Raw genomic sequence first — 12837 nt, 5'->3', positions numbered from 1 at the left:
ACAACATGCTGCATATACGTGTAATGTAAATCTAATTCCACTTTTAGCCAAGGCTTGAAAATTTTTTCTTTCTTGCCCATCTATGGGTTTTTAAAGTTTCTTTTTCTTTCCTCTCCCCTCTTAAATAGCTTAGTCCACACGGACCTAAAATGCTCTGCTCTTCAGAAAATCACTCTCCGTAACTTTCAGGTTTTGAGGTTTCTCAATGTCAGAACTTCTCAGTGGAGCTGGGTTACCATTTAATTTTGCTGCTTTCTTTGTTGGCCTAAAGGGTAAACTTTTTGTTGGGGTGGTATTACCAAATACATTATTCCTCAAATCTATTTCTGTCCAGTATAAAAGTCTGCTTTCTCAGATTGTTCGCTTTAAAATAGATAAGCCAAGTTCTGTGAGAAGTCAGAGATTGCTCTCACCATGTTAGGAACAGCTTCACGCAGGTGCACATTTGGGAAGCTTAAGGATAGAGAGTTTATCAGGTGATGAAGTTAAAAAAGCAAGTTGGGAGACATGAGAGTTAAGGAGCCTTCGGAGTGGACCCTTGTGATTTGGGTCTCCCGTAGTCTCGATGTCCTCAGATATCACACCTGATTAGCTCTCAGGACACGTAGTTTGGATGCTAACAGGGCATCCCTGAGATTGCTGTCCTTAGAAAGGTTTGCTTGCAAGGTTGGCCCTCGGCTGGCATCTGGGAACTTAGATTTCGGGAGGATTCCCCCTACTCCCTCCCTGAGAAGAGCGGCTCTCTGTTCCCAAACTGTCCCAATGGGGTTTATGCTAAATACCTGCTTTCCTTCATGAGTCTGGAATTTTGGTATGTGCTCTGGCAAGAGAAGCATGGCCTCTGTGACCAGCCTCTCAGTTAAAATCTCGGACGCTGAGTCTTGGTAGGCATTTTACACATGTGGTCCCAATTTGACGCTGGGGGGATTAGGCATGTCCTGAGTGACTCTCTGGGAAAAGAAGTCTTGAGAGCTTGTATCTGAATTCCTCTGGACCTCGCTCTTTTTTCTGATTTTGCTTGGTGTCATTTTGATAGAATAAATCATAGTCACGAATATGACTGTATGCGGAGTCTCGTGAGTCCTCCCAGCAAATCATCAAACCCAGGAGGGTCCTCTGAGGGAGCTCCAAAACACTATGCTTAGCTATCCTTTTGGGCCGTGATACACACAAGCCAATCAGCCTATCCAACATCTCTCTGAGAGAACCCAGTGCTCCTTATTCTGCTGGTTGACTTGGAACGTGACTCTGAGGCGGCACCTGTTGGTTGCTTTCATGTGATCAAACAGGAATGACCTGGAGTTGCCAGGGAGGTACCACATGGAAGCCTGCAGATAAAGTAGCCAGAGAGATGACAAGGAACTGGGCCAGGATCACAGTGAATTGTTTGATGAAGCCCCTTCAAAAACAAACCCACCCTTCTAGAGGTTTCTTCAGTTATGCGGGAAAGTTGTGTTGTGCCAATTTGAACTGGTTTTATTATTGGCCGCCACAACAAGAATCCCAGCTGATGGACCATGATGAACCATGCCAGAGCCTTGATGGGAAGGTGACCAAGTAGGAACTTTCGCAGGTTTTTAGGTTGGGAAGTCACATGGTTATTCAGGGTGAGGACAGGTAAGGCTCCTCTCTGATGGGTAGCAGGGTGGGTGGTGAAAAACCGGGACCAGCTGGAAAGCCACTACAATGAGCTATCCACCATGAGGGCACACTTGGGTAGTGGCAGCTGGAAAGCCCTGGAATACTCAGGAAGTGGAAGTGAAGGAGGGGATGGAGCAGGTGAGGATGAGAAAAGTCAAAGGTGACTGGTTTCTTCACTGGCCTCTGTACACATTCAGGAGTGGGGCAGGGGATCACGCGTCTGTCCTGGACACGCGTGCACAGTAACCAGCGGACAACAGTCCAGTAATGATCTGGAGCTCTGGATGGGACTGGGGGATGATGGAGGGATCAGGGCTAAGATACAGACTCAGAGCGACCAGCACTCAGGTGATGGCTGAAGACAGAACAGGGGATGAAATGAACCAGGAAGAAAATGTCTAGCAAAAAGTAAGGGGGGCTGAAACTTCAATGGATAATCCTGAAAAGTTAGAGGAAATTACAAAGGAGACAAGTAGAAGACAGGGAGATTAACCCACGGGTTCGTTAAGAAGTTAATACCTTTCTCACGGGAGGATCAAAGGGAAGAAAAGAATTAAGGAGGATGGTGAAATCAACAATATTGAAATTACAGAAAAGATTAAGGGGCACAAGGATTAAGAAGCAGCTGCTAAATGTGGATACTCTGACCTGTAAGATTGACGGAGATAGGTTAGTAAGATAATTAAAACATCTTTCTTAATATGTTTTAAGTATCTAGGGTATATATTCAACATTAATGTGGGGCATTTGATTAATTTTAATATGCGATTTCCATTTGGAAGGACACAAAGCTCTTCCAAGCTCAACAGGAACAACTTCTATTATAAAAGACCAGTGTTAAAAGACTGCTACTTTAAAAACAAATTCGATTGGTATAACAATAAATCACTCTAAATTAGTTAATTTTACGACAGCATTCAGAGATCATGAGGGTAAGGCATAATTGCCAAATATGTAACTTTTCCTCTGTACCTTTTTACACATCCTGCTCCTTCCTTAAGTTGGCCATAATGTATGAAGGCGCTCCTCCAGGCTCCACGACTGCGTAAATATTCCATTTCCACATTTCTGAGACCATTTCCTTGGATCCCTGAGCTCTAGTTCCCTCTGTCTTGCTCCCTGAAGCGAAGTGCCAGGCCACGTTCCCAGAAGCCTTCCTCGACCGAAGACAGACCCCCCCGCCCCAGCAGCTGAACAAATCATCACCCGGCTTGGCCCCAGGTCATGGTCCCCCCCGCAGGGCGTTGTCAGTGACAAGTTCGCTCAGGCAATGCTGAAGGGCCTTGTGGTAAGTGCACCCCACCACAGCCGAACGTCTCCCTGTGCCACCACCACCCCCAGGTGTCAGTCCCAAGAACACCTCCAAATACAGTTCCTGCCCAAAGATCTCCATCTCCAAGTCTGTCTCTCAGGGAACTGAACCTGTAACAGCGCCCCCCCCCCCCCCCGCCATCCCCCTCAGCTGTGCTCTATGAGTGGCATTCATGCCTCCCCTGACTTCAGCACCCCACTTGCTGGTCACCTCTGCAGCCAACCCGTCAGAAGGGCATCTCCTCAGCACCTATCACCTGAGCTACATGGTGGGGAAAATATTAGCATGACAGTACTTGCCAGTCACATCTTTATGATTTGCGATTACTGATTAAGCAAGAAAACTCTGTTTGGTATTTACAGGCATTATATGAAAACAAAGGATTTCCAGCAAAACAGAAGGGAGAAGAAAGAAAACTATTTGGGAACATAAAGACCCTTCCCCTCCCTTAAAGCAGGACACTGTTACAGCAAAGTATGAAAAACAAATGAATACGTGTGACAATTCATGTTAAAACTGGGTATCACTAAGTTAGAGACCAGAAAATAACAAAACAAAGTGTAAAGGACTTCAAAGTGGCCTTTCCTCATCTAATTTTCCTTTCCATTTATAAATGCTATCACAATTCTAAAGACTTGGGTGAAAATTTTTTATTATGAAGATAGAGCTCTAAGAACAGAAAGATATTACGTGCTGGCTTACAGGTTCTTGTAAAAAGAATAATAACGTGAAAAATTAGTAAAAAATTAAATTCTCAGAAGTTATCTAAAACCTGAAAATGATAAGCAGCTTCCCTGTATCTTAGTTTTGATCACTTTTGCTTAATCGGTTTTGCATATCTGGGTGATGAGAGTATTTAATTTTTCTGTTCTTATTCACAATGTAGTGTGTCCTTCAGAGCTTGGCATAGTCTTTAAGAATCATCTGAAGCTTCTGGCTCAGCATGATGTTCCCTCCGGCCTTCAGTCTGCCACTAAAGAATGCCTAGAAAGGAGAGAGGAAAAAGAGAGTGCCAGACTTTATCACGTTACATTTCATTTCTTTTTTAAAAAGATCATTGGTCACACTGAATACAATGGAGATAACAACTCTGGACAACAAAGGCAACTTTTATCCAGCAAGGATACTTTAATGATTATAGATAGCACCCGTATTTCTGGATATCTAAGGGGGGGACTGTATTTTAGAAAACCACAGAATAATCTGTCTGAACCGACAGACTTGTGAGTTCTGCTTCAACCCATGCTTGGATGGCAGTCTATGTTCTTAAATGTGAATTTGAGACCCTACGAATAAAAGGCTTTGCTGTATTCCTAACAGTAAAAATATTTATGACACCTTCATGAAACAGAAAGCCACGTACCGACAAAATAAGGTCGCGTCACAAAGTAGCGGAGAGACCCTGCGCTGTCACCTCAGAAGGGCTGGATTAAGACCCAGGCTCTGCCACTTACAAGCAAGGGGAGCTGGGGCAAATTCCTTTACCTCCCTGAGCTCCGGCCTCCTCGTATCCAGGAGGCATGACAAGAGGACCTAAATAATGCAGCTCCGCTGCTGAGCTGAATGAATTATTGTGGCAAGCGCTTAGCTTAGCGTGTGACAGGCAGGAGGCGCAAATTAAACTCGTCATTACTACCAAGCCAGGCCTTGCGCGGTCCAATACCACGGGCTCCAGAATCACCTCTGGACCCCACCCGACGCAGAGACTTGTGCAAGTTGCTTAAGATCCCGCTCAGTGTGAACGTCCCTCTCAACAGAAACAAAACCATTAGTTTGTATATCTGAGAAAACAGTATATGGAATGTGAAGGGAAAAAGAAGGCCCAAGATTTTTTAGATAGATTGAAAGAAACAGTAATAGCCATAACGACTACTACTTGCCATTGCAAAGCAGCCCTACAAAGATGATCTCACTCGAGAAGCACAACCACGAGCCTGCAGTGGGCAGACTGGGCATCGATTTACCGCCAGGGGACAGTGGGGCCAACTTCAGGTCCGAGAGCTTCCCCAACCCACGCCAGGCCCCCGAGCCAGCAGGAAGGGGGACCAGGCCACGCACTTAGCAAGGAGCAGCAACTTAATCGTAGAAGCAGATCCTCATCAACCAGAGGAGAAGCGAAAGCTCTTTAAACCTCTTAAACTTCTTAGCCCGGCAAAAATAAAAGGAGAACTCAGTCAATCGGGATCAAGTGCTCAGTGTTCAAATGGGAGACTGCATTTTCAAAACTAAAACCGCTTTTGCTGCACAGTTACGGGCACGGTGCTCACAACCCCGCAGGGGGGTCAGTACGGACACCTGCCCCCTCGGCACCAGCTCCGAGAGGGACGTGCGTGCAACCTCAGATAAGAACACTTAACTCCTTGAAGTAAATCCACCAAAACCAACATGCGATGGTTGTCACGGAGTGACAGAATAGATCTGTATTCCTTAGGGCAGGTTCCTAAAGAAGAAACTACCAAATCAGGACCTTTCTCAAATAAGGTTCCTGACCACGCTCAGTATCAAGAGCTTCCAAACCACACACCGCAGCTGGGCAGCAAATTCACAGGCACGGGAAGGAATACTTAAAATTTTCGAGGCAAATACGGTGACAGCGGTGACACACAACTTTTGTTTGGACCTAACTACTTAGTAACTGGACCGCTGGGTATTTCTTTTGGCCTAGGAGTGCCAGGCAAAAAGTACTGAGACCGTAAGTTGCCATCAAGGAAGAAAGCCGGGAACCTCTGCCACAGTGCCTTCCAGAAAGACTCTTCCAAATGTATGTTCCCTGAAACTACACGTGAATTCTCTTACCCCAACTATAACATAGTCTCTGAAAATGTGAGGCAAGATGACATCCTTTAATTTGCATTTTGTGGATACTGGGGAAAAACGAGTAGTTTTTCTTAGGCATGTGAGTCATTTCTATTTCTCTACTAATTACTGGTTCATATCTTTTGCCCCGTTTTTTATATTAAGTGCTTTCCAGAATTTTGCAAAGGTTATCAATACCACCATACCGTGTATCATCGTTCTCTTTATTATTTCCCCCAGGCTTATGGGAATATCTTATGGAGTCTGACATGTTGAAGTTCCCAGTTTCTACACGGCCTAAATTGCTGTTGTTGAGCTTCTGCTCCTTATTTTATCCTTGCTTTAATCTATTCAAGTATTACTGAGGGTCCACAGTATACCAGGCAATATCCTAGGCAGGAAACAGATACCGCTCTCTGTTCTCATGAAGCCAACATTATAGTAAGGGAGTCAAAAAATAAAATGCAAACAAGTAACTAAGACCTGTTATCAATGCTATGAAGGAGAAAATGGGATGCTCTCAGAGACTGTAACAGAAAGGAACTACTTTGCATGAACTGAAGCCAGCTACCCAAAAAGCTGGGGGACAAATTCCAGAAAAGGCAAATGCATAGACACCGAAGGAGTAAACGCTGATGGGAAGAACTTGCAAGAAAGGACAATGGGAATGGAAGCAGCACTCAAGCGGGGAGGCAAGCGGTGTGGGCTGAAGCTAGGAACACCGGCAAGAAAATCATCAGGTAGGACACAATAATAGGTAGTTTGGATTTGCTCCATGTCCAAAAGGAAATCTTAGAGATGTTTTCAGGTGAGGCGACCTATAATCTAATTCACATTTTTTAAAGGATTACTCTGGATCCTGCGGGGAGAGGCAAGGATGGGGCCAGTAAGACCTGCCGGGAAGCTGCTGTCAAAAGCCAGCAGAGATGCTTGGGGGCTTGGATCGTGGTGGTATCTCTAGTGATGAGGAGGAAAGGATGAACGTAAGATATATTCTGGAAAAAGATCAGGCAGAATTAAGGACAAAGAGAATACAGAGGTATAGGAAGAAGCCAAGACAATTCTTACGTTACCAAGCATGTTAACTCTGGTAGATAGACAGTGGTGCCATTTACGGAGGTGGAAAAGACTACGGGAGAAAAGGAAGTCATGAGTTCTATCTTAGACACAATCAGTGGGAGATGCCAGTAAGACTGCGCATCAGAGAGGTCAGGCGCAGAGTTGCTTACATCACTGCGGAGCACAGAGAAGACAAGTAGGGCAGGCATTCACAGGCCTGCGAGCTGTCAACATATACAAGACTTCAAACCCCACAGGACGGATGAATGCACTGTGGGAAAACTGTTATTTACAGAAGAGCCCTGAAATGAGCCCTGAGAAGAGGCACCAAAATTAACGGTTGGGGTGGAAGAAGAAGGCACCAAAGGAGATTAGGAAAAGCCAAAGGAAGAGACAGAATACGAGAAAATGGCATCAAGAAAGCCAAGGAGTGAAATTATTTCAAGAAGTTAGTGGTTAACTGAGTTGAATGCTACTCAAAGGTTGAACAAGACACAGAGAAATATCCATTGGCTGGTAAAGTGGAAGCCATCGGTGAGCTCTGTAAGAACAGTACCAGCGGCGTGATGGGTGTGGGAGTGAGGGAAGGGGGGCAGAAGAGCAGAGTCAAGACCGAATGTTTAAGCCTCTGCTGCCCAACAAAGGGGCCGCTAGCACGGGAAATGTGATGAGTCCTGTATGAGATGCACTAACAGCGTAAAACAGACCCCTGGATTTAGTTTTTAAAAAAGGATATAAAGGGGCGCCCGGGTGGCTCAGTCGGTTAAGCGTCTGCCTTCAGCTCAGGTCATAATCTCAGGGTCCTAGGATCGAGCCCCGCATCAGGCTCCCTGCTCAGCGGGGAGCGTGCTTCTCCCTCTCCCTCTGCCTCTCCCCCTGCTGTGGCCTCTCTCACTCAAATAAATAAACAAAATCTTTTAAAAAAGGATATAAAATATCTCATTAATACTTTCCTACTGATTACAGGTTGAAATGATAATCAGCTGTACTGGGTTAAATAAAATGTATTATTTAAAACCAGTTTCACCAGTTTCTTTTTAACGTTTTTTTAAACATGATATGGCATGCTGGATGGGGATCGGATATCCAAAGAGGGTGTTGGTTTATAAAATCGAGAGGTCAGCTCGCCTGTGGTTGCGGGAGACTGGCGCAGTGGGACGGGGGAGACTCGTGGGGAAAGGAGAGGAGAGGAGAAGCATTAGTGACCGGAACAGAAGAGAAGGGACCAGTCTCTGACAGGAAGGGGGAGACTTCCTTCAAGTAAGGCAAGGGAAGAAAAGGAGACGGGGCAGATGCTGCGAGAGCAGACCTGCTGATGGACTGGCCTAAGTTTTCATCTAAAAACCTTCTTTTTCCAACGAAGCAAGAAAGGCCATCGGGCAAAAATGAAAGAGAGGCAGGCATGTGGGAGCTTTGAGAAGACAAGTACGAACGAGTCATCCCAGACGAGAGGACTGGAAGCTGGCTGGAGAACCAGAGTCAGACCGCTGGACGGCGCGGAGAGACTGTGTGAGGCTTGGGGTCCAGAACTTCGAAGGAAGCCAATCTGTCTCGATGTGTGGCTTTTCGCCCCACTCACCTATTCAGGGATGGATGTAAAGATGGCGGAGAGTGGGGTTCAAAGGGTGGAGTCTTCCAGGCAAGGGAGATGAGAGAGAGAAAAGGGAGGGGAGGTTATTTCCAGGGGCTGTGACGAGAATGGGGGACCAGGGAGAGAAGCCAAGACAGAAGGGTTGTCAACAAATGGGAGGCCTCTGTGAAGCTTAACCCTAAGAGCAGGAATAAAAGGCCAAGTGAACAGGATAGGTGAGGGTGCTGGGAAACAGAGATGTCCTGTAAGCTGCACACTTTATGCTGCCGATAAGGACTAAAATGGACTGGGGATGGCGTGGAGGATGGTAAGAAATGAGACGAATGAACTATGAGTCACTTGGAGAAGCCATTTTCAGGAATCATGAAGGAAGCCACCAAGGCGGCCCCGAAGGTCCCGCGCACACTAGCCCTTCCCCCTTCTCCCATCACCTCCTGCTCGGCCCCCACTGTTCATGTGACCTCCTCACCGCTCCAGTAGTGCAGTAAGCCCTCCTGCCTCCACACGCGGCTTCCTCGGCCTCACAGCTCATCCCCTCACGGTGGTCAGCGCTCTCTTGGGCCTTTTTGGACGGGCCCATCTGAAACCCTTCCTCTAGCCCATCACACTCTAATCCAGGGGCTGGCAAACCACAGCCCACGGGCCAAACTGGTCTGCTGCCTGTTTCTGCGCGTGCACTTTTACTGGGACACAGCCCCCCTCCTCTGTCTCCCTATTATCTGCGGCTGCTTTGCCTCTACAGTGGTGGACTGCACATGTGCACTGCAGACCATCGGGCCACACTGCCGAGAACGTTCACGAGGCGACCCTTCACAGAGAAAGGGGGCCAAGCACGGCTCTAACCCATTGCTCTGCCGGATTCTTCTTCATACCCGAAATCAGATTTCCTTCCCACTCCCCTCTAGAACTAAGCTCAGACAGTAGGGGCACCGCCTTGTTCTGCCACACCAAGCACCCGAATCAGAGTTAAGTGCTGAATGCGTTTCTGCGAAGGAATCGACTGAGGTCACGGGGTGCCAAGTGCTGTGCTAAGCTCTCATATATGTTATCAGACTGAGTTATAACCAGCCTTTGGGATTATGACAATTATTGTAGTAACTTTACCAATGAGAAAATCGAGATTGAGAGAGGAAGTGGCAGAGCTTAGATTCAGACTCGGATCTATCTGATGTCGAAGATCCTACTGTACTACTTGACAATTCTTTTTAAATTAGTCCTTCTAAGAATCCAGGAAAACTATACTTTCTCATGTATTGAAACAGCTCTGCTCCCTGTAAACATGCATGGCTGTCTTCAAACAAGCTTTCCTTCTTAGGGAAGTCACCGGTATTCCGTAGTTTGGGTTGGGATTATAAACAACTTCTTTTTCAGTGCTATCTTCTAGTTGGGTTTGCTGCTATGAGAAAGCGATTTTTTTAATAATGATCGGGCATTCGACCACTGGCTCGAAGTCCTTCATTTTAAGAATCAGTAGTTGATTCTCTTGGGATTTCTAGCTACATAATCAGGGTTTCAAAGTAACAAGGGTGTTTCCTCCATTCTAATTGTTACATCAGTTTCTTTAATTTTGTGTGTTTGTGGATTGGCCAAAAAGCTTCAGAACAATATTCACAAATAATGGTCAGAGAGGGCACTCTTCTCCTCATCGTTATTCTCCACAGAAAGGCCTCTAAGGGTCTCACCTTAAGTAAGACACTGGCTCTTATTGGCCTATTCTACTATTTCCAGTTTTCAATGATGATTGTTAAGACAAGTTCTTAGTCTTGTACACCAGGAATGAATTTCAAATTTTAGGAAGTATCTACTAATATATGGTTTTTCACCTTCGAACTTAATGGCAGAATATATGTAAAGGTCTAGGTGTGGGTTTTATACTATTTCACTCTATGCTGAAGAAGAAATTCTGCTTTAAAGGGGGTTATGTGGAACTCCACTAAAAATATATATGATCTGTCAACCCAGATACTGAGATCCCCTGAGTCTCCTTCACAGTGGTAAGGAACTTGTCTTCTAAGTCAGCATTTGGGAGCCAGCTAACAACTGTCTGGTCAAACAGGAGGCAATGATGATGAATGGGCATGTCAGGACATTACCTTCTGAGGGTCGAGCTTGCCCAGGACCACGTCCATGAAATCTTCATCTGAAAGCGTGAAGGTTGCGTCAGCAGAGCCTTTTGCAGGGCCTTGATACACTTTTCCAGAACCACTTTTTAGGTCAACAGCTGTCAAAAGTAGGAAGAGAGCAATGTGTTTGTTTGTTTCTTCACAATAGGAGAGTAAAATAAACCAACTGAAATGTGAACATTTTTATAGTTTCCAAGTTCATGTGGTGCTTTCTACATTATACATTATCTGTCATTTAGAAAAATTTAGAAAATCCTTTATTTTTCAAGATGACTTTTTTATAAAGAAGTTGTTCAAAATAGTCAAATCAAGGGAGCCTGGCTGGCTCAGTCCGTAGAGCATGTGACTCGATCTCAGGGTCGTGACTTCAGGCCCCACACTGGGTGTAGAAATTACTTAAAAATAAAATCCTTAAAAAAAATAGATCAATAGTTTCACCTCAGTGAAGAAGTTTATACAACAGAGACATTTTAAACGTTAATGTAGAATAATATAAAGCAGTTAAGTTGTTGGAGGTTATATGGTTAAGGCCTTTAGGTTCAAATACAGACACTCTAGTCAACAAAGGAGGAAAGCTCAATTCTGTTTTATTTTATTTTAGTTATTTATTTATTTTGAGAGGGACAGCACATGAGCAGGGGGTAGGGGTGAAGGAGCAGAGGGTGAGGAAGAGAGAGAATCTCAAGCATGCTAGGCATGGAGCTCAGCACAGGGCTCAATCTCACAACCCTGAGACTATGACCTAGCTGAAATCAAGAGCTGGACGCTCAACTGACTGAGCGGAGCCACCCAGACACCCCAGAAAGCTGAATTTTAAAACAGGTGCATGTTGGTTGGGTCGGGTTGGGGGAAGGAAATACACACTCTAGTCACCTTTCAAATACCTGCCTTCATCAAACGGTTCTGTCATGCATAGCAAGACAGTCAAAACAGATTCGTAAAAATGTTCTAATAGTTTGTTGCACTTATGATTTATAAAATATTTATTGCCCTCATTATTGCAAATAAACATTAAAATTAGCTTCTTTTCCCTTAACTGCTTTTGACAGAAGTATCAAGTGCCCCAGAAACAGGCTGGGTAACTGGGAAAGCTATGAAACACCACCTTCATGGCTCTCTCTGGATCATTTATAGAGCTGGATGCCCAAGCGACACGTCAGGAAGTTTATTTAGCTGTCTCACATGTGATGGACAGCGTCAGCTTCTGGAAGGTGCTCTCTCTTGCTACAGCGAAGGAGCTGGCCCTGAGATTGTGTACAGAACTCCGAGTTGAGAGCCGAGGAGAAGCTACACATGCATGAGGAAAACCCACAGGGTTCAGTGAAATGCTGCTTAACCAACACTTGCTCCAGAGAGAAAATTAAATCACGCCAACTCTGAGAGAACAGAATTTTGTCAACTAAGGTAAAACAGTAGTGACCTGATGATCATGGTTGCATTGGGAAGGAGAAGGGCAACTTTTTGCTTTGTATGCTTCGTTCACTCACTTCACTGAGTTTCCACCATGGGTGTCAGACGATATGCCAGGCACTCAAAGTCAGGCGTGCAGAGCAAAGGCTCTGTTCTTACTGGCACTTCCCTAGTACACATGTGTTTTCATATGTAATGCTTGTATAGTTGAAAAGAAAGACAAGAGAGAAAAAGAGAGGGAGCGATCCAGGAAGGCTGGGGAAGGAAAGGAAGGGAGGAAGGAAAGCCTCTAAACTCTAAAAAGCAAACCTCTGGTGTTCAACAGACAACCTTCATGATTTTAATTTTTCACAAGTAGGTCTGAAGTCCACACGACCCGCTGAAGCATGAAGGTAGACTGCACACATCTTAATGCTCACGTGTGCGAGTGAGTCTCTGAGTTGACAGGGGTTCATCGCTGTCCGCCTGCCCTCGCACTCTCCCTGGGTCTACGTGTGGCTTCCCAGCCCTGACTCTTGCAAAGCAGTAAAACTCTTCTGTGGAAAGCTAGTAACTAGGGTTGGTAACAGAAAAGAGGGCGAGGAAAGGGAAGGTTCTTAGCAAGAACACAGGAGGTCAAGGTAAAGGAGTGGAAATGCCAATCCCATGGTAGCTCAGGTCATGGTCTACAACATGGCTCTTGCGGGAGCCTCATCACCTACCACCATCACCTTGAGTTTACAGACAATGGTACGGTCATGGCTAATCTTACTGAAATGAAGAAACAGATTGCATGCATTTTCTCCTACTGGTAGAAATGATTTTAAAAGCTTTATATGACTGACATTAGCTCTGTAGTTATATAATCACTGAGGCTCTGAAAGAGTCCATTAAAATTTCAGTCGGGGGTGCCTGGGTGACTCAGT

The 12837-nt window shown here is 45.3% G+C and overlaps 1 protein-coding gene across 1 annotated transcript in view; it reads right to left on the bottom strand.

The window, feature by feature from the left end:
* Positions 1-3445: 3445 nt before the first annotated feature.
* The window catches only part of HSD17B4 (hydroxysteroid 17-beta dehydrogenase 4), an 83242-nt gene continuing 73850 nt past the window's right edge, over positions 3446-12837 (bottom strand). The window contains exons 23-24 of the mRNA XM_028103479.2: positions 10493-10620; positions 3446-3937 (exon numbers count right to left, since the gene is read on the bottom strand). Of these exons, the coding sequence (XP_027959280.2) occupies positions 3848-3937; positions 10493-10620 (218 nt within the window). The 3' untranslated portion in view covers positions 3446-3847. The remainder of the gene's footprint in view (positions 3938-10492; positions 10621-12837) is intronic.

This window comes from Eumetopias jubatus, unplaced genomic scaffold (assembly GCF_037043125.1).
Source record: "Eumetopias jubatus isolate StellerSeaLion01/CBP00866 unplaced genomic scaffold, mEumJub1_p1.0 scaffold_5, whole genome shotgun sequence".
NCBI lineage: Eukaryota > Metazoa > Chordata > Mammalia > Carnivora > Otariidae > Eumetopias > Eumetopias jubatus.
The sequence above is the reverse complement of the archived record's forward strand: the minus strand, read 5'-3'. Positions and strand labels throughout refer to the sequence as shown.